At 55.9% G+C, this 24,657-nt stretch overlaps 1 protein-coding gene across 15 annotated transcripts in view; it reads left to right on the top strand.

The window, feature by feature from the left end:
• The window catches only part of DAB2IP (DAB2 interacting protein), a 170,335-nt gene that overhangs the window by 76,762 nt on the left and 68,916 nt on the right, over window positions 1–24,657 (top strand). For 14 of the 15 annotated variants that reach the window (XR_003432514.1, XR_003432515.1, XM_027104967.1 and 11 more), the window contains one exon: window positions 10,698–10,852. The exons of the other annotated variant lie outside the window; for it this stretch is intronic. Coding sequence is in view for 11 of the 14 variants with exons in the window: in XM_027104967.1 (XP_026960768.1) it covers window positions 10,698–10,852 (155 nt within the window). In the remaining 3 variants the exon portion in view is untranslated. The remainder of the gene's footprint in view (window positions 1–10,697; window positions 10,853–24,657) is intronic. 15 annotated transcript variants of the gene reach the window in all.

The following is a 24,657-nucleotide window of genomic DNA, read 5'->3' as shown; positions in this document are numbered from 1 at the left end:
GGGAGTGGAATCCAGCTCCCCTGCTGGCATCGAGGCCCCCAGGCCTGTCCCAGCATCCGTATAGGCTGGTCCTTCTGCCCACACTTCCTCCCCATTTCCGTTCCTCGAGAGCTCCTTCCCTCCCCTGTGCTCTGCCACAGACGCCTGCAGACTTCCCCTCCCCACAGGCTCCAGAACTTAGACGCTGTGACTTAACCGGACGTGGTGACTTTCTCAAGGTGACTGTTTCTGATTTCTCTGAGCCCCAGGCACTGGGGCAGGGCCTCACCTGTCGCAGGCACCTGAGGGGTTTGTGGGCTGAAGGTATGTGAGAGACGCAGGGAGTGAATACATCCAGTGAGTGAGGGCGGGGTGAGGAGAGGCGGTGTGTTTCCACCTCCTTCCTCTTGAGAGCCCACTGCATCTCTGAGGCGGAGGGGCCACCCCCGTGGGAGGAGGTCAGCACAAGTCACCCAGACCACCGCTGTCTTGCCTTGAAATTGACCTTGCCTCCACCCCATGATCCCTCAGGGGCGGGACGCCCAGGTGAGCCTGGCTTGCAGACGGTAAATCAACCCAGGAGGAGAAATAGCCTATAAAATCCTCTCCCCAAACGGTGCATTTTGTATCCTGCAGTGAAAAGGGCTTTTAAGAGCACTGCTCACTCAGGTGGATTTATAGAGCTGCCGCCCACCTCTCCCCTCTCCCTGCCGCTAGCGTTCACTGGTCTCTGGGGCTGGAGCACCCTGGGGTCCTGGTGTTCCCTGGTGGCTCCTGGTCCAGGGAGAGATGGGATAGCTCCTCTTCCCCGCCTTGATGCTCTGGGGCTATCCCCGCCCAGCTAAGTGCCTGGGAGGGCAGGGTGGCGCAGTCTGACCCAGCAGAAGCTCCCTGTGGCCCAGCACAGGGCCTGAAGTCCCACCGTTAGCACCCTTCCTTCAGGCAAGCTTTTGTCTCCAGAAGGTCCCCTTGTTCTCACCGGCAAATGGGTCACCAAGGAGGGGAAGGATGGCATGCCCAAGCTGGAAAGGGAGTTAGAGATCATCTAGACCAATCCTCTCATTGTACGGATGGGGAAACTGAGTCACAGAGAGGCTAAGGTGCTTGCTCACAGCCTCATAGTGCAGTAGTGGAATTATGGAAGGTCTTGGGCTCTGGTGCCGACCACCTGGGTTGAACCCAGCTCTGCCACTTCCTGGCTGTGTGGCCTTGTGCAAGTAGCTTAATGTCTCTGAACCTCCATTTTCTCCTCTGCACATTGGGTTCTGAGAATTAAACAAGGAAAGTCATGTAAAGCTCTAATCCAGTGCCTGAAGCTTAGACAGAGCTTAATAAATACATCTGGCTTGCTCTTATTAACGCGTTGGAATAGTTCTCATTATTGTTAATAGCAGAGCTAGGTTTTGAACCCAGATTTCTTGAGTCTACGCATGGTTTTCTTGCCACTCCTGCCAGGCAGCCTCTGGTGAGAGTGTTCACTCACACAGAGTGCACAGAGCATAGGACAGGGTTGTTCTGATGGGGGATAAGCAGTGAGTCACACCCTGGGAAGACTGGCCTGGTGCCGGGGCCTCAGTGACAGGGCCTGGAGGGAGGCAGAAGGAGACAGTAAGAGCCTGCTGCAGGGGTGTGGCTCCCTGATGGAGTTGGTTTTCCCCCAGCCATGTGGCCCTCATGCTGGACTCCCTGCCCCGAGGTCAGGACTGGCTGAGGGCTTAAAGAGCTGATGAAGTGTGTGTGCCCATCCTGACCTCTGGGGTGGGCTTCCGAGGTAAGGCAAGCATTGGCCAGCCAGAGGATTGATGGGAGTGAGTCACTCCCTGGCTGCTCTGGGTTATCACATCCCTGCTCGAGACCTTAGGAATGAGTGTCTGATTTCTGTTAACTGATGCCACTCAGTCCTGGGCACTGGCAGGTACCAGGAGGGTCTCTCTGTTGTCCTCATTTCCCCCTCCCACCTTCACGCCCCCACCTGCTTCCCAACTGCGTGACCCCTCCTCCCTCCTCTAGACTCTCAGGGTTTCTAATGGGCCCCCTTGACCTGGGTGTCCTCTGCTTTGGGGAGGGGGTTGTATGTCCCGTGTCATGAGCCTGGGCTCGGGTGTGTAACTTGGAGGTCGGTGGGACCTGTGATCACTCCGGGGCCCTCCAGGTCAGCCAGACCCGCTGCTGTCCTACCTCTTCAATCTTTGCCTGTGCTGTGATTCTGCCTGGAATATCCCTGTACGGCTGCCCTGCCCCACATGATCTCAGCAAGCCCACCTGCTGCCTCACCTTCAGTGTTTCTATTATGCCTTCAAAAGCTGCCTCCTCCAGCAAGTCCACCCAGATTGACCCCAAGTGGAATCCCTTAAAAGGCCTCCCAGAGCACATTCTCTGCCTTTCTCCTTTTTCTTTTTTCTTTGTTTATTCATTTAGGAAGTATTTACGGAATGCCTGCCAGGTGTCCAGCACTGGAGACCCAGGCCGCAATGGCCCCCACAGTCCTGTGGGGGAGGAAGGCATGAAACAAATGCATGTACAACTACAACTGTGATAGGTCTGCAGGGAGATATGGCCCAATCCGAGGGCATCTGGGAGGCCCCTGAGGAGAAGACTGAAGAGAGACTAAAGGGTGTGCAGGGCCCGCCGGGCAAAGGGGGACTCTGTTCTAGGCAGCGGCAGTAGCCTGGGCCAAGGCCCTGTGGCAGGAGGAGCTGGCAGTTCCAAAAGTGCCGCTGAAGCCACTGGGGCTGGAGCCCAGGAGGGAGATCATGAGGGGCCTTAGGCCTCGCCAAGGAGCTAGGCCTTCATCCCAGGAGCCCAGGGGTGGAGCTGGTCCACGGCAGGGTCTCGTCTGGTTTTCCAAATGTCCCTCTGGATGCTCTCGGAGAACGAACAGGGAAGGGTGACAGGGTTGGGGACAGCCAAAGCAGCGAGGCGGCTCCCACAGGTGCCTCGGAACGGCCTGGGCCGCCTCTCCAGCTGGACCACGGGACCCCTGAAGGCAGAGAGCTAGCGCTTCTTGGGGCTCAGCACATGGCGAGGCTCAGGAAACACGCCCTGCGTGAGCCACTGACCAGCCCCCTTCTCCATCACAGGAGCTTTGGGTCCTAGAAGTTGCTTCTGTAAGCTGCTGCCTTCTGTTTCCTCCTGGCTAATGGCTGGGCCGTCCCCTGGTGACCGAGCAAAGTCTGAGCAATAAAAACAATGACGGTGGCAGTGATGATGACAGTAGCTAATATTTTTACTGTGTGCCGGGAAATAGGCTCAGTTCTTTCCATGCATGATCTCACTGACTCGTTACAATAGTCTGTGAGGTAGCTACTGTAGTCCCCGTTCTATAGAAGAGGAAACAGGCTCGGACAGTTAAGGCACTGGCCTAAGGCCCACAGTCATTAAGTGGTGGAACCCTCTACTACCTTGCCTCTTGGGGGAGGGGGAAGAAAGGTATTTGCATCTTACCCAGGGATTCCTAGACGTCAAGGTAATCCTAGGACCTAAAGAGGTGTGTCAAATGGTGGTGTTTCAGGTGCGGTGATGGGCAGAAGGAGAGATGTTCGGGGCAGGCGTCTCCAGTTCTGGGTAGGGGTGAGGCCCTGCAGAGCAACCTGCCAGGCCTCAAGGCACCCAGAAACCACACATTTAGGGAGCTGTGAAGACAGTTTTCAGGGTGTGAGAGAAGCAAGTATGTCGTCCTCAGAGATTGGCACAAAGTGAGGCCCTGCCTGCGGAGCAGGTGAAATTGTGGCGGCAGCAACATGGAGCCGTTTTCTCCGCCGCGGCCCAAGATGTGGGCGTGTGGCTCTTTGAGCTTACCCGGCCACTCTCCCTTCCTGCCGTGGCTGTGAACGTGAGCGCGTGTGGGCCGGTGTGTCTGGCCTGGGTGTCAGCGTAACTCTGTGAGTACCTGATGACCGTTGAATATATGTGTAAATCTGTGTGCCTGTCTCAATATATTTGTATGTTTATCTGTGGGTTTCATGGTTGTGTATGTGTGTATTTGTGTGTGCGCTGGTCAGTGTGCACCTGTGTGTTTAGGTGTGTGTATCTGGTGGTGCTAGGGAGACCTGTTATGTTTATACACGCATTTCTTTGTGGCCATGTCCCTCCCCGACATGTGCCCCATCCATGTCCTTGAACCTGGGTGTGTTTCTCTCCCTGGGTACTTCTCCATGTGAATATGTGTGGGTGTAGCTATCCGGGCAATATTTTAATGCAAGAGTGATCCTCGAGTGTCAGGCTCCAGCCCCCTCCCGGTCCTCACGGCCAGTGAATTGGTTCTCTTTGTGTGATCTGAGGAGTCCGGCTACCTTCTCCGGGTAAGGTGGAGTGTGGAGGTCTTATGTTCAAAGGAGCGCCGTCATGGGCTTAGTGAGGGTTCTGTGCACTTAGGGTGGCCTGTGAGTAGGTGGCCACTGGGAAGGCACCAACTTGATCCTGGCTTAAAATTCCTCCCACCTTTCACCTGTCACAGTGTCTGACATTCCACCGTTACTGAGTTATTTCCCAACTGGGACCCGCTTTGGTGGTGCGTAGCTCCCAGGGGAGGAGGCCAGGGAGGCCTGGCAGCTTGCTGAGGGTAGAGCCCCAGGATAGGGGAAGAGGGCAGGAGGAGTTGTGCATCTGAAGGACTCGAGCAAAGCCACAGAAATTGCTGGTACTGTTAGTGCCATACGTGGGAGAGCCCAGCTGTGAAAGGCAGCTGCTCTAGCTTTAGAGAATCATCAAATACTAGCACTGGAAAGGAGCTTGGTGATCACCCAACCCAGGCCCTCAGAGTACAGATGGGAAGACTGAGGCCTGGAAAGAGGAAACATGGGGAGCCTGGGAGGTTCTGGAAGCATTCTGGCATTGCAAAGAGCACCGGGCAAGGAGAAAGGGGACCTAGGTTCTGCCATGGGTCTGCCACTGCCCTGCTCAGTGACTCTGGGGAAGTCCCCCTGCCCTCTGGGCCTCGGGTGCCTTATCTGTATCATGTGGGCATTGGCCTGGCTGCCGGCTCTGGGCACTCCCAGCTCTCACGCTGCTATCTTAGAATAACATAGGACTCCTCACCATCTCCAGCCCCTTCCTGGAGCCTCTGCCAGGGTAGAGTGAGGTGTCCCTACCAGCCTGCCAAGGTGTCAGGTCTTCCTGCCAGCCTCTGAGCCCGGCAGATCTCCTCTCCTGGGGCTGAGAGAGGCGGTGATATCTGGATGGGATCTTCCGCTCCCTTTCCTGTTTATTTAGGTGTGCTTTTGGCATTTGCACAGAGCCTCAGAAAGAAATTGAGAGACATGCCTGTTAAAAGAGCCTCCTTCTTTGAAGGGGATCTGTTTGGGTGCAGGCCTTAGAAACGGCCACAAAGGAGAAGCTGGTCCGGGGCCGAGGGAGGGCCATGGGGTTCTGCCTTCACCCTGAGCACTGTCGCAGGTCAGGCCCACCCACCCGTCTGCAGTGACCCAGAGTTGGTTTGTTAAAAGGGAGAAGGTGATGAAAGCAGAATCGAGGGTGCAGAACCAAACAGATGATGGGGTCGGGGCTGGTAGAGCACCTACTATGTGCCATGCCTGGTGCCGAGTGCTTTACACTCAGGTGAGACCAGTGGTGACACGTGACTCCCAGGTGCCCAAGTGGCGTTGCTGGAATACAAACCCATGGCCCCCCAAATGCTGCCTCCTGGATGGGGAGTGATGCATACGTGAGGATGGGACTGGGCAAGTCTCCCCTCCCTGAGCCGCCAGGTCCTCACCTGTGAGCCCCAGGTGACAGCCCTGCACTCAGGGAGAAGCCCACCTTCCCTTCTTTCTTCTCTCCCCCGGGCCCAGCATGGTACCTGGGGCATGGGGAGGAGGGGCTGAACAGTCACTTCCGTTCTGGCCTTTGACACGTGTGTGTGTGTGTGTGTGTGTGTGTGTGTGTGTGTGTGGCGTGTGTGCATGTGTAAGAGGATCCCTGCCCTGCCTGCTCAGGGGCTAGAACTCTCCTGGTTACAGTCCCAGCTCTACCACCTAACAGCTCTGCCACTCTCAGCAAGTAGCTTACATTCTCTGAGCCTCTGTCTCCCCACTTGAAAACCCCAAACATCTTTCTGAAGCACATGTCCTCACGAGGATTCCTGATAAGAGGCATCGGGTCCTCCCAGGCATCCCCTCTGCTCAGGCTCCGGATGTGTTCTGTGAGTGCCCCGGGCAGAGCGACCTGGCAGAGCAGGAGCCTGGAAATTGGTAATTTATCAGCATCGTCATCACATGGAATGGATTGAAATGGTGAATGGAGAAATCACGAGTCTGGAATTCTGAAAGGCCTTTGAGAAAGCTTCCCAGCACTTCCTGGAGAAGTAGCACTGAGGCCGGGGTCAGCGTGGGGCAGAGAATAGGGATGGGGGAGCAGTCGACAACTCGGGTCCTGCAAGCCAGAGACCCCATGGGCCTCTGTCCTCCGCTCGGGACTTTTCTTGCACTTTGGTCATTGACATGGATGGAAGCCCAAGGGGCTTGGACCATTGACATGGATTAGCTGGGAGGGAGGACATCTGCACGGGCAGTGAGCTGTCACGGACGTGGGCAGAGGCTACAAGGGCTGTCCACACCCTGTCACCAAAGGGCTGGGGGTGGTGACACCAGGCAGCAGCCTCGTGCAAAAGTCCCTGGGGCCTTAGTTGACCTAAGCACAGTGGCACAGCTGCCTGAGAAGCGCAGGGGAATGGGGCTGTGTTAGCAGAGACACAGCGCGCCATCTGGGGAGGGGGCAGGCTTGTTCCCTGCGGACTGTGCAGGCGCCTTGCTGAGCTTTAGCCATCAGACCCGGCGCCAGTGAATGAAAGCGGAGGCCTCCACCTGTGCGGCTCCACCCGCCCGAGCACTTTGAACCTCCGGAGTCTCTGGGAGGTTACTTTAGAAGAGAAGTGCTTGTTTAAAAGAGTTCAAAACTACCAAACCGAGTGATATTCTGTGGCTCCAGGATAATTTTTGCAAGCACATTCATTCATTCACTAGGCATGACACCAGCCCTGTCCCCACCGCCACTTTGCTTTCAAGCTCCTCCGAGAGCCCAGACAGACTCCCACCTGTGGTGGTCACATACCTCCTTGGGGCAAAAATTGGTGGCTATATCGGAGCCAACCTCGGTAATAATAATAATAAAGCTGGCAACTACTGTGTTTAGTTGCTTAGTATTTACCGTTTTACTGGGGATAGCCTACCTCATTTAATCCTTCCCACAACCCTATAGAGAAGGTATCATCCTTAACCCATTTTACAGATAGGGACACTGAGGCTCAGAGAGGTCCAGTAATTTTCCCAGTTTATCTGAACTAAGATTTGAACACAAGCAGTGTGAGAGGACTTCAGCTGGCCTGAGGAGTGTGATCAGCCGGGCTGGAGTATGTAGTCAGGGCCTCCTGGAGAAGGTGGATAAAGTCAGGCCCTGGGGGTGTGGAAGGGGAGGGGATCCAGGGCTTTGTCCTACTTAATCCTCACTGCAGCCCCCACCCAGTTCACAGAGCGGTGAGGGACCTTGCCTACCATCTCACCGCCAGGGGTCTATGGAGCTGGATTTGAGCCCCATTTGTTTGCCTCTGGCTCCCAGCTCTCAGCCACTGGGCTGTCAGTGGGGTCCACGGCAGTGAGCCTCGAGAGCCCTGTTTTACTGAAAGAAGGGATGTGATTTGCCCACTGCCCCTCACTAAAGGTCGACTTGGGTCTAGAACAAGATTTTCTGACTTGAAGGCCAGTCATTCCCTCTTTCTGAGTTCAGGGCTGCAGCTGCCTCCAGAAATCATGTCCTGGGACCTTCCCGTGAAGGGGCAGGAGAAAAGGCTCGTCTCCCTTCATCCAGGGCTGGGCAAGGAGCCACCCTTGTCCCTTTACCCCAAGAAGGAGGTCAGTAAGCAAGCTGTGAGGCTAAGCAGGGCAGGGAACTGGAGTCCGGGGTCTTTGATTAACCTTGCCGTGTGACCTTGGGAAAGACCTTCCCCTCTCTGGGCATTATTCACCCTTGTAATACAGTCTTTTGGATCTGAGTCCCCTTCCAGCTGTGGCTTTCTCGGATAATGAGCGTTTGTTAAGCCTGCCATATGTAGAGCCCTGAGCTGGGTCCTCTGGGGGACATAAGGTCCTCCATGGTGGATATGTGTGGTGAGGTGGGGGACAGGTGAGCTCCCTGTCCTTTTGTTATTCTGTACACTGCTCACTTCATAGTGTTCATGTCAGTCTTGGTCACTATGCCTAGCACATGGTAGGCTCTTGACAAACGGTGAATGAATGATATTATAGAGAGTTTGAGTCCCCAAGGTCATGGTCAGTTTGGGGAGGTACATTCAGAGTAGGCTTCAAGGATGCTTACAGGTAATGCTTATCAGAGGAGCATTAAGTGTAGCCTTGATGGTGGGGGTGGGGAAGACGAAGGGATACTGTCCCACTCAACCTCTTAGAAGGAAGAAAACTTTTTTTTTTAAACTCAGGATTAGGATAAAGCTGTCCATATTGCTACATAATGAGCTCCGTAAATTGTGAAACCTGCTTTGTGGTTCTTTGTACCACAAGAGTGTAAAAAATTGTGAAATTTTAATCAGTGTAGAAAATAAAAACCAATAAAAAGTACAAGCCCATTGGGGGAACTTGCTTGACAACCACACCTGCGAGAGAAGAACCCATCCAAGTTAGCCAGGCGCATCCCTCCTCCCCCAACAGCTGCCAAGAGGCCAAGGTTGGGAGAGCCCAGAGCTTATTCAGGGGTGCAGGTCCCTGCCTTCATGCTGTGTCTCCCAGAGAGCCTGCTGTCCCCCTGGCCCACCACCATTTGTGGTCCCTCTGCATTAGGCCTCGTCCTGTCTGTGGGTCACCACTCTGGAAGAGGGTCCCTCCTGTAGTCCCTAACCCCTAAGAGATAATTGTTAAACTGCAACTGATTAGAGTAATACCAAGCTGTAGAGGTGAGAGGCATTTGGATTCCACTGCCTGGGAAGGCCTGAAGAAGGGCCTTGAAGGATGTGCAGAATTCTGACAGGTGGCCACAGGAATAAGCCTTCTATGGATGGGAGAGATTGAGGGGGAGGAAAAAGTAGGGGCAGAAAGATGGGAAAAGGGAAAGCTTGAAGAGGGTGGGCAGAAGAGGGGGGTCCTATGGGAAAAGCTCTGACATTAGGTAGGTCTGAGAGCTGTGTGTCCTTGGGTGAGTCATTTCACCTCTCTGAGCAAGGTTTCTCCATTTGCAGAAAGGGATGTTTTTCTGTCATTTCTGTTTGTGCGGGTGACATGAGATGATGGGTACAACCAACATTTGCTCTCATCAGTCTTGGGTGCCAGGGCCATAGAGATGGACAGATCCAGTAAGGGCGTGGACGACAGCAAATGTCCAACTCTCCCCCCAGAGCAGAGGGCCACCAAGCCCACCCTTTATTGTGTGACGGATGAAATGTGGTGTTCAGATTGTGAACAACATTAACTCATTCCCTTCTGTCCTTATATCACCTGGAATTGAGGCTGGGGTGGGTGAGTCCCCAGAATCCCTCTCCGACAACTCCACCCACAGGGAATCACTCTTCCTGCAGTTTTCCTCTCCCTCCAACTGCCTGAGGGTACCAAGTCCAGAACACCCCAGGCTGTGGCCCCTTGAGCCCCCAAATCTACCCCAGGGTAGACTGGTTCAACCTGCTGTACTGAACGCTGTACTGAACGCTGTACTGAACGCTGTCTCCTCCTTGTCTCTTCCATTAGACCCGGAGCTCTGGGGGCTGGACTCAGCTTAGGTTCCGGTCTCAGAGTCCAGCGCACTCTGATAGATGCATGAATGGCCTAATGGGGAGGCCCCGCTGAGGTCTGTCATACTCCTCCCGGGAGTGGACCCCTACCCGCCATGGGTCATGAATGGGCCAGCAGGCAGCAGTCTCTCTAGGGAAGATCCAGCTTTCCCTCAGACCTGGCTCCAAATCTTGAAGCACGCAGTGGGGGTACTCGGCAAACCCTTCAGCCCCTCGGCCTCTCCTTGAGCTAGATACTAGGTCACCCTGCCCCCAAGGTGGTTGCCCCTGCTGGGGTACAACGGTTCCAGGCAAAGGGCTCCACCCCGAGGGCCTGTGACAGTCACCTGCGAAAGGAAAGACACACAGGTTAGGGGTCCAGGGTACTACCAGGAGCTGCGCTAGCCGGTCATTCCCCAGAGGACCGGACGCCTGCTCGCAGAGCCTTAGTTTCCCCCATCTGTACTACCCGGGCTGAGAACATCGACCTCGCGGGTGGAGGAAGGCGCTTTGGCAATCCAGGACCGGGAGGGGGGCGTGGACTCCTCCAGGTGGGTGGCGGTGTGTGACCGTGTTACCGTAAGAGTTGAGGAGGCTGCTGCCGCGGAGGCCCCCCGAGGGTCCCCGCCCCTCTGCAGCCCCGCCCCCTCAGCCCCCGGGGGCTTCCCCGCCCCCGCGCCCGGGGGGCTCGGGCGTCCTCGGTAGCGGCCGGCGCGGCTCGGCTCGGCGTCGCCATGGCAACAGCGGCTTAGGGGGCGGGGGCGACGTGGCTGGCTGGCTGGCTGGCTGGCGGCGCGGGGTGGGCTGGGCCGCGCTGCGCGGGCCGGGCCGTCGGCGCTCGGTCGGCTGGCGGGCGGGCGGCGCGGGCCGCGAGGTGCAGGGGCCAGCCCGAGCCCGCGCCCGCCCTCGGCCGCACGGCCGCCCGAGCCAGGGCGCGGGTTCCGCACGGGTCCCGGGCCCGCCGCCGCCGCGCTAACCCCGCCTCCCTTCCCCCCTCTTGTCGCCCCGCGCGCAGGGCTTCCTCAGCCGCCGCCTCAAGGGCTCCATCAAGCGCACCAAGAGCCAGCCCAAGCTGGACCGCAACCACAGCTTCCGCCACATCCTGCCGGGGTTCCGGAGCGCCGCCGCCGCCGCCGCCGCCGCCTCCGCCTCCGCCGCGGACAATGAGAGGTGAGCCCGCCGTCGCCGCCGGCCCGGCCTCCGCGCGCCGCCGCCCCGGGATGCGCCCCGGAGGGCGCGGGGACAAAGCGAGAGCCGGACTGGGGCGCGCCGAAAGCGCGAGGGCACCCCACGCCGCCCTCCGGCAACTTGTGGGGCCATCTCGGACGGGGGCGGGGCGCGACGGGAGGACCCTTCTCACTCCCCCAGGGGTGAGGACCGGGCGCCCGAGCCTCGGGGCGAGGCCGGGAGGGAAGTGCCCTCGCCGAGAAGTCCTGCCTCGCCTCGCCGAGGTGGGCATTGTTTCCCGGGCGGTACAGTGCCCGGAGCTGGGGACAGAAGTGGCGCCTCCACCCCAGGATCCATCCCCTGCCTCTGGAGCCCTTGAGTGTCCGATACAAAAGGCATTTCGGCTGGGTTTTGCGGAAACCCAGCGGAGACGAAAAGGGTGAACATCTGGAGGGGAGGAACAGGGGGCTGGGCCGCTTAGGGGGCACATCTGCTGTAAGTAGGGCGCGTGCTCCGCTGGGGGCTGGGGTGAGCAGAGCGGGCAGTGCCTGAGGCCAAGGAATAAGGGCCTCATCCTTCCCAGCCCTGGGCAGCTGCTTCCCTCCCTCACCTCTCCACTCCCAGGGGTGTCTCCTATTCCCTGTTTCCTTTTCCTGGGCAAGCCAGGAGCAGGTGTGGAAATTCCAAGGGGAGGTGGCTTGTGGGGCAGAGGAGGAGAGAGAGGAGGTGGCTCAGCCCGCCAGGAGTCACTGGCAAGGAGCCGGCTTCACCTCGCAAGGGCAAGCCCTCTTGTCCGCTTGCGGGGACACCCGGCAGACACAGCCTCTTGGGGCCCAGGTCCCCCCCTCCTTGAGCCGTGCCAGCCCCAGCACCTTTCTCCTTGGGCACAGCATGGTGGTGGATTCTGGTGCCAGTTAGAACGTGTTCCTGCTCAGCTAAGTGGGGGTGAAAGAAAGAACGGGCAGGCAGCAAGGAACCTTTTCGGCATTCAGCCCCAGCATCTCAGGCCCCTGGCATCTGCCTTCCTTCATAGGGCTGTGCCCCTGTGTATGATTGGTGAGTTGGCACTCCCTGTGAGGGAGGCACAGGTAGAATGAAATCTCTCTCCCCTCCCCCTTGGTTCCAGCAGGCAGAGGAGTACAAGTTATAGCCCAACTCCTGCCCAAGGTTGAGTGACTGTTTAACTGACCCCTAGCATCTTCCCGAAGAGTACTCTTTCCACTCTCCAGGAGAATTACTAGACCTTTAATTTTCATCAGCCCGGAGCTGCTCTCTCTAATGCATCCTCCCCGCTGCCTGCAGCTGGTTTGCTGCCCCAGCTGCCAAGCCCAGCCCGAGGCAGGACCCTCAGCCTTTTTCTGATGGCCGTGGTGCCCCAGGGGACCAGGCGTGCCCTGGCAGGAAGATTTAGCCAGGCCAGAGCTCAGCGCTGGGTGCAGCCACTGCGTCTTTGAAAATCTCGGTTCCCATCTTTGTTATTGTCTGGGCGGCAGGCCACCCGGTTTGCTGCCTTCCTCCCTCCGCCCGGCCCCTTCCTCTGGCTTTCTTCCCCAGGAACATGCCCTTCTCTGCGCTTTCCTTGGTGGGGGTCAGGACCCTCTGCACCCGCATTCAGGGCCTCGTGTACGTACCCAGTTTTGTGTGCATGTGTGGGTGTCTGGGGAACAGGAGAGACGGCAGGCGGTCCGGCCTCTGAGTGTGCCTGCCCTCCTGGGAGCAGACAGCGTGCATGCCATGTTTACCTCCCTCCAGCCGGAAGCCTGCACGGAGATGCCGGCGAGTGCTCGGCTGGCAGCCCTGGCCGGAGGTCAGGGCCCGGCTGAGATGACCTGGAGCAGGTCCTGCCCAGCTTGGCCTCAGGTCAGCTTTGCCACATGCCGGAGGGGCACGGATGGGGTTGGGTAGGGAGTAAGACTACAAGTCTGTTTCTAGAAGCGGTGGTAAATGGTAGCGGTTGGAGCAGAACGTCACTGACAGTGGTGTGGAATTGTCTTATTAATTTTCGATAAACAAAATCTGGCTTGGTGGCTCCTCTGGCCCAGGAAGGGAGCCCAGACTTCCCACGGACAGGCAGAGAGACTGAGTTTGAAGCCCTCCTGTCCAACCTTGGAGCGGCAGCGGGCTTTACTCGGACTGGGGTCTCCTGGCGTGCTGCTTCGCCGACAAGTAGATTTAGCGGCTGCTGGTGGGATGGCTGGGCAGGTGTTTCTCTGGGGCAGTCCCTGGATTCGCCCTGTTTGGAGTTGAGTGAGTCAAGCCAGCTCTGGCGACCCCCACCCCCACCCCCCAAGCTCACGGTCAACGCTGGGTGAGTGGAGAGGCGCCTCCCCCCGCTCTGCTGTGGGGTGGTGGTGCTGCTGAAGGCTGGGAAGACAGAACGGCTGCCTTTGGCTTGGCTCATGGGACCCCGCTGGGCTGCCGTGCCTCTCCCTGGGAAGGGGCAAGTGCAGAGACAGCGGCCTCACTGAGGAGATGGGCACGGGAAGGGGGCTGGGGGCCTCTAGGGTGGCAGATGTGAGCCCCCGTGGCCGCCTCATGGGGAGAAGGAGCACAGGGAACTCGGGGGCGGCCACTTGGGTTCTGACTCTGGATGAATCTGTCTGCTTTATGGCTGCTGAAGCGGCTTTGTTGCATGCTCTCTGTGCTGGGGACGTTATTTTCTTTTTGCGCTGGGATTCTCTCATCTGGGAGCTTTTTTTGTGTGTGTGCCGGGATTCTCTCCTCTGGATTCTCTCATCCAGTTAGCTCCGTTCTGGGATCTTTCAGCTCCTTGGGAAAGGAGTCTGCCCCAGGTGTGGAGACGCTGAAGTTGGCTGATGCGGGGAGAGGGCTGATGCCTGGTTGTGAGGCTGGGGTCAAGCCAGCCAGGGCTTGGTGGGCACAACTGGGCTCTGGGGTCCCCGAGGGCCACAGGACAGGTTTGAGCCTTTGTACTTACTTCCCTGAAAACAGCCTGGGGGAGGTTCCCAGTCGGTCTCCAAGATCACTGGACCCCTCAACGCTCATTTCTCCTTTGGAGGTTTTGGAAATAAGCACCAAGGACAGGTAATCATTTCCCCGTGGATAACAGAAATGAATGCCGCTCGGGGGCTTTCCAGGTGAAAGGTGTGCTGGCAAAAGCACTTTTGTTTTGCAGGCTGGAAATGTTCCTGCTTCATTTACAAGACGGTATTAATGTTGGTAAAAGCGATCTCGGATGTGGTGCTTCTGCCTTCCCAGAAGATAATTTCCAAGTCACTCATTTATTTATTAATGTTGCTGAGTACCTAGGAGGGTCAGCTGGCAATACTGTGCTTTCCTCATTTTTTTTTCTCGCTGATACTGTATCTGGGTGACTCTGGCCCTCCACACAGGCGGGCAACCCAGGTGCAGTTACCCAAGGCTGATATGTGTGGAGTGAGAGATTGATTTCCCTTACAGGGAGTATGTGTGTTGCCTGGAGTTCCCACACCTGAAAGTTACTAATGGTAGGATTCCAGGCAGTGTAAGACTAGGGAGGGAGATAATTTGGAAGTGGAGGGAGGGGGCTTTCACCGGGGGCTCACCCGGCCCTGAGTAGGCAGGAATCAATTCTCCCCCTTTGGGTGAGGCATTCCTTGGTGGGAGGAGAGGAAGCTTGATGAGGAACAGGAAAAAATGGAAGACAGAATCTGTTTTCTGTTGACAGTAGGTGCAGGAAGGGCTGGGCACCCAGGCCTGGGTTTTCTCCGCTCTCTCCCTCCCCTGCTGTAGACAGGGAGAGCCTGGTCCTTCTTTGCCTTCCCTTGGGTGATGTTGAGATGATTGGGCATCTTAGTCTCTGCGAATAATGGGAAGTATGTGATCTTTGGATTTGAAGCCAGGCATTCCTGGGGCAAGTCACTTAACCTTTCTGAGCCTCAGTTTGCACATTGGCAAAATGGGTCTGATGATAATAGTGTCGTTGGAAATGATATTAATATATTCAGCATGTGTTTAATAGAAAATGTCTGTCCTGTTCAGTACTGTTTCCTTAGCAACTCACACTGGGTCTTACACGTTTCTTAAATGTTTCTAAAATTTTATTAAATAAGTTATAACACGCGAGAGCGGTTAGACAGGTGTGTTTTAGGTTTTCAGTAAGTGGTAGTTAATATTGGTGGCGAACAGGCCCCTCATCTTGGTAAGCCCCAGTTTTCTCATCTGCAGTGTGGGAATAATAACACGCAATCATGCGGTGTTATTCTGAGTTCGAGAAATAATACTCGATGTTGCTGTCCCTCGTAAGGTGAAAGGGGCTGCACAGAGGATCATTACTACTTTGAACGCAAGAAATAGCCAAGTGGAATGACCCTGGTTCTTGGCTACACCTGGGAAAGCAAACCTCTACTATATGTGTTTTAAAAATTGACTTGTAAAGTTTACTGTTCCATCTGATGTTCAGGCCTTACTTGTTTTTAGTAATTTAGGCATTTAGGTTATGTCTAGTTTTTCTTTATTAAAAATGGTGCTGGTATTTAATCCTTGAGTATGCATCATTTATCTACATCTGTGATTGATTTCATGAGGTAAAGTCTTAGAATTACTAGGTCGAAGAATATGAAGAGTTTCAGGTTTTTGATAAAAATGCCTCCCATGGAGAGCCTGTAGTAATTTACACCCCCCCAGTGATTTTTGAGGGTGCTCACCTGTTTCCTTAGACCTTTAACAACATTGGGTGTCGTCATTAACACAGTCTTCGTCATTTGTGTAGGCAGAAAAATGGCATTTCTTTGTTGTTTGCATTTCTTGCTTGTTAGTGATTGAACGCTGTTTTCCTGAGTTTAAGGGCCAGTAGTGCTGCTGCTTTTGAGGCTTGTCTGTTCGTGTCCTTTGCCTTCTGAACGTTCTGGCAAGTCCCTTGCAGGAGCCTTAGTTGCCCTGTTTGGCCTTCCTCAGCTCTGAGAGGCCTCATGTAGGTGGATCTTTGTTAAATGGGTCTCTGTCTTCCAAGCGGTATGGCCGGGAATTCATTAATTACCTGCAAGGAATGCTTCCCAACTCCCCCCCTCCCCTGCTCTCCTCGCCATAAGGGAATCAGATTTAATTCTTAATCCGATAATTATCATAAGGAGGCCTGGCGTTTACACAGCACCTTGAAAGGTCTTTCACCATGCAGAATAGGTAGGTGGTGAAGGGACTGTTAGACTCAGGGAAACTGAGGCACATGGTCAAAGGCGTGGTGGTGGGACCCTTACAGAAGCCAGGCCTCATGACCACGTCCCGACCCAGCTGCAGCATTGTACTTGGATCCCCATGGGCACCTTTGGGGCAGGGCTGACTGGAGCCCCACTAACGAGCACATGATTCTGAGCCTCATCTCCAGAGGGAGGGGAAAGCCACAGAACATGACCCAGACTTGGAGAAGAACCAATTTATTTTTGCTTTCTCATTTTTATCGCCCTCCTTTTAGATCTGCAGCTCCCTCGTGTATCTTCCAGAGATCTGAGCTGGGCAATATTTTTAGGAACGGTGGAAATTAGCTAGTGAGAATGTGATCAGCCCCAGCCTGGGGTTTTAAAAGCTAGAGAAGCCTTTTTTTGTACAAGTGTCTGTAGGCATGTGTACCTCCACGAGTGCGTGGTTTTGTATGTCTTACAGGTACGCACCTGCCCTCGTGAAGGTGTGTGCGCGTCGTATATTAAGTGTCCTTGTGCATCTGAGGTGAATAATCGCATGTAAAGCGTTTGGAACAGGGCCTGGCGCTTCATGTAGGGCTGGACCACATGAAGTGGCTGTATTTGTAGGTTGAATATGGACATACGGTTCATTCTAAGCGCTCAATGAGTGCTGGCTACCGTTCTTACTGTGTCTGTTTTCTTATGTGTACGTGTCTACCGGCATGTGCGTGTGTGTTTACATACATCCTGTTTCGCCGTGTGCGTGGCATGTTCTGTGTGTGCGCTCTCACATGTGCGCATCTGTGTGCGTGTGTGCAGTTGCTGTCTGGGCGTGTGGCCACCGAGCTGGCCAGTTCTGTGAACAGACCGCCTGCCTTCTTGGGAAGAGCCTCCCAGGGCTCAGCATATCCCCGGGCCATCAGCACAGCCACCCTCTGAATGCCCTCGTGCCTGTAGGTGCCTGCAGAGCGCAGGCCTGGGTGCCAGGCCTGAGGGGTGCTGTGGGTGAGGCCTTGCGCATTCTCCCAGAGTAACCCTGCTTATTTCCAGGTCCCATGTCTGAGGATATGCAAATTGACTCTTTAATGGAATTCCTTTGCAAAATATTACTTGAACCAGAAAGTTAATTACCAGGCTCTAATTAATGGCTATTTGAGAGGGCCACAGAAGCGAGCTGGAGATCATAGGGAGACCGAAAAGGCAGGAAGGAAAACACCCAGCTCCCACGGCTGGCGTGTGACTCCTTCGCAGGTGTCAGGGCCCACTTAGCTCCTCCCCCACCCACCCTCCTGTGTGCCTTGGTGCCGGTGAGTGGAAAAGCGCCCCTTGCTAATGCTGGGTCTCCTGGCCGACAGTCCATCTGCCTGCACCTGCCTGCAAGGGGTGGCTTGGGCTGCATTCCCAGCCTGGGTGGGGTATGCAAGTGGCCGCGGAGAGCAAGCCCGGATTGGCGTGAGGCTGTACCACTCCTACCCCCACCCTCTGACGCCCCAGAGCAGCCGGGCGACATGCCTGAGGCCTGGGCTATGGACAGGACAGTCACCAGCCACTCTACAGTGAAACTAACCCCTTTGCTTCCCCTCTAGCGGCCCTCGGGCTGCTGCCTATGGGACCCCTCCTCCCAATTCCAGAGTTTGAGGCAGCTTCTCAGAGGACCAGCTCTCCACCAGGGGCGTGCTCTCCCTCATGATCACGGTGCTCAGTGTAGAGTCGCCTGTGATCCTGCCCACCCCCCTCAGAGGACAGGCTGAAAGCCCAGAGGAGATGACTGTGATGGGAATGATGCGGAAGTTGCCCCTCCCAGCTGGGGGCACCAGGAAGGGTGGCCTGTGTTACTGAGGGAATCTCCGTGCTCTGTGGGTGGGCACACGGCATCTCACACATCCTGGGGGGCACAGCCTGGGCGGCCCCCCAGGTCCTGCCTACAGGCCACAGCACAGGCCCCAGCGCGTGCACATGTAAGAACTTTCCTTGGCAACTGGAAGCCAGGTCCCTGTGGAAGCCACCAGTTGTGCACCAGAGGTCCCCTCTGAGCCAGGCGGGTGGTGCGGTGAGGACCCAGGGGAAGGAGAGGGAGACGGGATCCCGCCTGCAGGGTCCCTGGCAGCCTATCTGGGAATACTTTGTGCGTTCCTGGGGAAGGTAAGAGGTCACCCCAAGGTTGGAGGTCAAGCCTGATCCTGGGGGTGTGCCAAGAATAGGGCGTTCCCCAGATACCCCCACTCGCATCCGCTCAGGAAGCCTGCGTGCAGCTGACCCCTGGGGTTGTCCCCTTGAAGGCCGCGGCTGATGGCGGCCTGGGGCGGGCTGCTGGGAGGCCCGAACACAGCACTTTGTGCTTTGGGGAGGCACTGGGGGTCTGCCTGGTGATTAACTGCCAGGAGGGGAGGGGCCCGAGGGCAGCCTCTAGGACGTCTTTGCATTCTCCCAAAGGCGCCTGAGCAGGGCTTTGTCGCCCCACCTCCTGCCGCTCCTCCTGCTGCCACTTGTACCTGGACTGCCACAGGCCAGGCTGGAGCGCAGGAACCTGCCTCCTGGGCCTGCTGCACTGCTAACTCGGAAGAGCCACAAGTCTGTCTCCCCGTCTCTCCGGGGGGGTTGGCGGGCCAGGAATTGGCCCAGATAGAAGGTTGGGTTTGCACTTTTCCCCACAGCAGGTGCTCTGAGGGGTGAGTTACTGCTTGTCACGGCGACCTGCTGCCTCCCTTTTCTGGTGGGCAGCCCCCATAGGGTAGCTGAGGGGTCCCGGCTGGCTCTGGCCAGGGCCCAGTTAACCCCGGGACGGTCGCCTGCCTTGGCTAGCCCTGACCTTTCTTTCTCCCAGCCCTTGTTTGCAGGGCCTGGTTGTAAAAGAGCACTTCGGGTAGAAATACAGATGCCGCTGTGGTAGCACAGGCTCTAATTTGATGCGACATTGTCCTGGGGAGTTTTCATACTGAGGGCAGTGAGTTAGTGCAGCATCTCCCTGTGCCCACTGACTAAGGGGAAGTTAATTTCATGCTGTCTTGTTGACATTCGCAGTGGAAGCTTCCTGTTGCAGCTGCAGACTGTTAGCATGTGAAGGATGTGTGCGGCCAGCAATTACTGTTTCCTGGCTGGGGAGGAAATTGATTAATAGGTTGTTCACAGCTCCACCCCTCTACTCCTATTACCCTTCTTTCCCCCTTTCCATCTTCCCCAGATTTCATCAGGAAACTCAGTCCCAGAATTGGCTCTGATAAAACCCCACTCTTGTCTTGGAAGCTGAAGGCCTGGCCCCTGAGCAGGACTGACCAGCCCACCCCAGGCAGGACCCCTGATAAAATGTAGATTCTTGGGCCCCACCCTAGACCTTCAGAATTAGACTCTGGTGGAGTAATCATGTTTCCTCAAAGTGTGAGAACCACTGCCCAAAGTCTGTTCCTTTTGCAGAGGGCAGGACCGTGTCCCAGATGTATGCCCGCAGCTTGCCTAGGCACTGCTATGTTCTTATTGATTCCTCATAGTAAGAGGGTTTTTTGTTTCTCATTTCACAGATGTAGAAACTGAAACTCCAAGAGGGGAACATGACTGGCCCAAAGTCACACTCGGGGGAACCCCATGCCTAGGCGATCCATTCCCTCGTTGAGACCTAGAATCTTCCCATTAGCATGCCGTGCCCTTTCTTATTAAGGTTGTGATGTCTTTTGAACTAACCTTCCCCCTCCTACAGGAGTCAGGAGCCCCCCACCACCACCTGTGCTTGCCCAGGGTTCCCCGCTGTTAAAAGCACTTTCACACTGGTGCTCTAGATCTCCTAAGGGCGCCTGGAGCAATTAGGGCATTTATGACTATGGTCTGCGTTCTCCAGGCAAGATGGGGGAGGCTCAGAGAGGTGAAGGGGCAGAGTTGGAGTTGGGACTTGTCTCCTAGCTCCAGGTCCAGTGCTTGGCCCACCTGAGCCACTGAGGCCCGTTCCTCTTGCCAACTTCCCAGTTACAGGTGGTTCAGAGAGGTGTAGTCACTCCTCTCTGGGGTCACCAGGATCAAGTGAGTGGCAGTAATGTGATTCAAGCCCAGGTCCACTGAGTCAAAGCCCATAGGACAGGACTAGCCAATGTTTCAGGCCTGGACCAGGTGCCCTTGGCCCCCACCTGGGAGTGGAGCTCTTTAAGCACAGCCTGGAGAGTCTCGGCTCAGGGATGAGAGTGGCTGGCTGTGCAGAGGCCCCTGGGAGAGGCCAGGTGGCTTAGGCTGTACCCCCAACGGAGGAGGCCAGATGCCCGCTGAGATTGGGAGAGAAAGATGGGGGAGGGTGGGGCAGGGGAAATCTGGGCCTGTGGGCCATGGAGCTGGAATTTGAACCCATGACTGCCTTCCAGCCCCATCCCCTGCTCTGCCAGCTGCCGGGAGGTCAGCAGGTGTGCTGGAGTCAGCCACCCGGAGCTCGACTGACTGCTTCTCTTTGAGCCTCAGTTTCTCCATCTCAACAAAGCAAAACAAAGACTAATATCTCAGTGCCCAGGACTCTGGGATTCCTGGAGGGGAGGTACCTAGCACAGGGTAGCGTCCTGTCTTTCCCGGCCTTTGCTGCACCGCCTTCAGGTCGTGAAGTCCTTGGAGGTGACGTGGGATGGAGCCATGGTAGCAGGTGGGACAGGGTGCCTTTCGTCTCTGCATTCTTCATGGCGAGCTTCTCTGAGTGCTGCGATATCACCACCACCCACCAGCCCCTACCCTGCGTGGCCACCTTTGATGGGCCGGGCTCCTTTCTTGCATTTTCTCACGTCATCCTTACACCAGCACTCTGAACGATATTACTCTCCTCATTTTTACAGAGAGGAAAATTGAGGCCCAGAGAGACTGAGCCACTTGCCCAAGTCACACGGCTCGTAGGTAGGATCCAAACCCAGGTGGACTGGCTTTATTATCTAAGGCCCTGCCATCAACCCCTATTCTCGTGGTCTCTGTTTTCCAGATGACCTGCTCAGTCAGTAGTATCATCACTAACCTACCTGCCGTTTACGGAGCATCTGCTGTGTGCCAGGCACTGTGCACCGTCTGTACGTCATCCCTAATCCTCTTGACTACCCTTGTTTTATCCTCCCTCCATTTTACAGGTGCTGAAACTGGCCTCAGGGGTAAAAATCACTTATCGGGGATTACCCTTGTGATGGATTGAGAATCTAGGTCTCTTTGGACTCAAAGCCAAGGCCCTCTCCAGTATGATAGTTAACATGATGGACAGATCCTGTGGGCCAGGCCTGCTCTCAGCCCTTCACAGAGAGGAACTCACTCCATCCTCACAACAGCCCGCGTGCTGCACTCTGTTGTTATCCCTGGTTTTCAACCAGGAAATGTGAATTGCACAGCTGGAATGGCAGAGGTAGGATTCGAGCTCAAGGAGCCTGGCTCCCAAGTCTGTGCTGTTAACTACTGCTCAGTGCTGCCCTCTCCCTGTTTTACAGATGAGAAACGGAGGCTCCGACAGGTAAAAGCCACTTGTCCCTATCCGACAGTAGGTGGGTGGCATACACGGGATTTGCACCTAGATGTTTCCAGAGTGTTTTACTGTCTCCCACATGAAAGAACGTGACAGCCACCAGAGGGGGCTGGGGGAGCGTCCCGGGGCCACCCCGAGCTCTGAAGGAGGCTACTATGGGTGCCGAAGTCCTGAGGGGGTGTGGGGGTGTGTGGCAGTGGAGGCGGGCCTATCCTTCTGGTCTCAGTGGCTGGGGTCCCCAGGCTGTGAAGGTAGGGCTGGCTCGGGGCCTGCCCCCGCATTGGCAGTTACTCAGTGATGACAAGTGTCCTCCTCCTTGGGCCCCTACCTCTCTTGTCCTCCTGGCAGAGCTAATGAGCCATGGCTGCATTTGGATCTGTTGACTTATGATCTTGGGTGAGGTGGGGTCGGTGGCAGAGGTCACGGTGGGCTCACCAGCCTTCCTCCCCAGGTCAGCACGTCGAGGTCACTCGCATCACTGCCCAGGTGGATGAAGGGAAAGCAGTGATGATGGCGGGCAGGGCCTCCCAGCCCAGCCTTTGCTCCGCACGTGTGGGTAGACAGGTGAGTCTGGCGCCGAGACCTCCGGCTAGACTGGCTGAGGGGGTTGCTGATCGTGCGGCCAGGCTCCCAGCCGACCCAGCCCTCCGTGGACCTGAGATGGTGCTGGGCACCTGCACAGTTGCCAGGCCTCGGGGAGGGGGTGGCGGCAGGGCCACGGGCGGGCCTTCTGACCGCCCTTCCAGCCTGCCCGAGGTGGTCGTGTCTGGCTGCCCTGTGCGCATGAAGTTCACATTTTTGATGATGGCTGTTTATGAGAGTAGTGAAAACCTGCACCGCGGGATTTCAGAGTCAAGGGGTGATGGACCTGGCAGGGGATTTTGTGAGCAATCTGTCCAGAGTTTATCAAACTCGGTTCCTGGTTCCTGGAGGTGAGACTAGATGTTCTCCTCCGCAGGTGGCACGGGCATCCTCACTCTAGGCCCTGAGAGGTCCTGCAGTAAAGAAACCAGTTTCACCTTGTTTAATCCAGGGTTTCCTGTCCCCCACCCCGAGAGCAGTAGTATTCCGCAGAGCATTCTTGGGTAAACGCTAATCTGAGTTGCTACCTCTCCTTAGAAGCATACTTTTAAAGAGGGAACTTTGGAAGTATTCCATGCCTTTAGGGCCTGCAGGAGCAAGCTTTGAATGATGGCATTGCTGGCCTAGCAGTAGCTTTGGGGGTATTTTCTTTTTTTGGAAAAGGCATCCCCAGGTTTTCAGAATCTTTCCTCAAAGCAGCTCCTAGCTCTTCTGTGTGTGGGATGGGGCCTGGCTCTGGTCAGAGCCCTCTGTGGGCCCAGAACATGGGGGGTTTCTTCCGCCTTTCACGGGCTGGGTGGCTCCCTTCTTGTACTCAGCCGCTTGGGCTCCGGGCACCCCCTCACCCCAGACTCCTGCAGAAGACAGCAGTTGGGCAGAGGCTGCCCACTGATTTGCATAATTGCACTGTTCCCTGAATAATTAATAGAGCTCTGTCCTTGCTGGGAGCAAAGTCTGCACCATTATGGATGGGTTTGCCGGAGCTCTTCCAGGGAGCCCATGGTTCCGGGATTCGTCGGCCTTGCCTGGCGTGGAGCCCCCCAGAGAGAGTACGGGCACTGGGGTGGAGGGGGTATGTCCATGCAGTGCCACAGCGGCACTGTGGGCGGGGCCGGGCGTGCCTGCTGCCTTCTTCCAGGATCCACAGATGGGGTCTGGACACACAGGGGATCTGGGATTCTGCAGTCTCCCGCTTCCTGTGGCCCCACAAACTCTTCCACTCTGAAATACGGTCAATGCTTGTGGAGTCTTAGCCCCGCTTTCAGGTAGCCTGGACGAGGCCCTGCTGACCCAGAGGGTAAGGGCAGTCATGGTGAATTTTCAGGCAAGAGCAGGGAAGGGGGAGGCATTTATGCTTGAGGCCTTTCTTCTTCAATTCCGCCAAGTTTCTTGGCTTGTTAAGGTCAGGGATAGCCTGGGAGTGACTCCTGTTTGAGGTTTCTAAGTCCCTTTTTACGTTGTTTCGTTGAAGTGAATTTTCTCTCTGGGCAAATGGATTTGTCTCCCTGTCATGCTAGAAAGGGAGGTTGAGGACTGGGTCTGCTCCTGACTTGTACTTGACATTGGGAAAGGTCCTATAGCCTTTCCAATGAGGGTTGTACTCGAAAGGCCTTGCTTTCTTCCCTGTGTCCCCTGGTCATTGTCCAAAGCGCCTGTAGGAGAATTTCTCAGGCCCGGTTCCATGGAACACCACATCCTTGCAGATGTTAACGGGCATTTGTGATGAGGGGATTCCATAGTCCAACAAACAGGTCAGGGAAGCAAAGCAAGTAAATTTCTTCAGTGCTTGACTCCTGGGAGCCTTTGCTATGCTAATGTGCATCTGGGTATACAGGAGGTATATAGGATGCTCTGCTTGCCATAACCATGGACAATCCAGGGTCTGCTTGCACATTGCCAGTAATGGGGAGATGCCATCCCATTGCTGGGCAGTGCCAGCTCTTAGAAACCTTCCCTTTTGTTGAGCTTTGCTAGCCAACATTTATGTAGCGCTTTATTTATTTATTTTTTAATAAATCTGTTTATTTTTGGCTGCGTTGGGTCTTCGTTGCTGCGAGCGGGGGCTACTCATTGCAGTGCGCGGGCTTCCCATTGTAGTGGCCTCTCTTGTTGCGGAGCACGGGCTCTAGGTGCGCGGGCTTCAGTAGTTGCAGCACGTGGGCTCAGTAGTTGTGGCTCACGGGCTCTGGAGCACAGGCTCAGTAGTTGTGGTGCACCGGCTTAGTTGCTCTGTGGCATGTGGGATCTTCCCGGACCAGGGATTCAACCTGTTTCCCCTGCATTGGCGGGCGGATTCTTAACCGCTGTGCCACCAGGTAAGTCCCTATGTAGCACTTTATCATTTACTGCTTGGCCCTCGTAACAGCTAAGGAGGTGTCAGAGCAGCCGTTATTCCTTTTACAGATAAGGCAACTGAGGCTCAGAGAAGGTCATTATTCCACCCAAAGCCACATAGATGGTGGCAGAGCTGGTATTTAAACCCATGTCTGATAGCTGGACCTTCAGCTCTTTCCCTTGGCCATCAAGAAGCTGGTTTGCTCCCTGGGTTAGGCTAGCGTTGGTCCCTAGGAACTTGGGCACCTGTTGCCCCTACAGCCCCCATCCCAGCTTGCCTCGAGTGAGTTTCTGGGAGCGGGAGGTAGGAGGAA

The sequence above is a fragment of the Aethalodelphis obliquidens genome, unplaced genomic scaffold (genome assembly GCF_003676395.1).
Source record: "Aethalodelphis obliquidens isolate GAN/ISIS:26980383/991018 unplaced genomic scaffold, ASM367639v1 scaffold7, whole genome shotgun sequence".
Taxonomy (NCBI): Eukaryota; Metazoa; Chordata; class Mammalia; order Artiodactyla; family Delphinidae; genus Aethalodelphis; species Aethalodelphis obliquidens.
The sequence above is the reverse complement of the archived record's forward strand: the minus strand, read 5'-3'. Positions and strand labels throughout refer to the sequence as shown.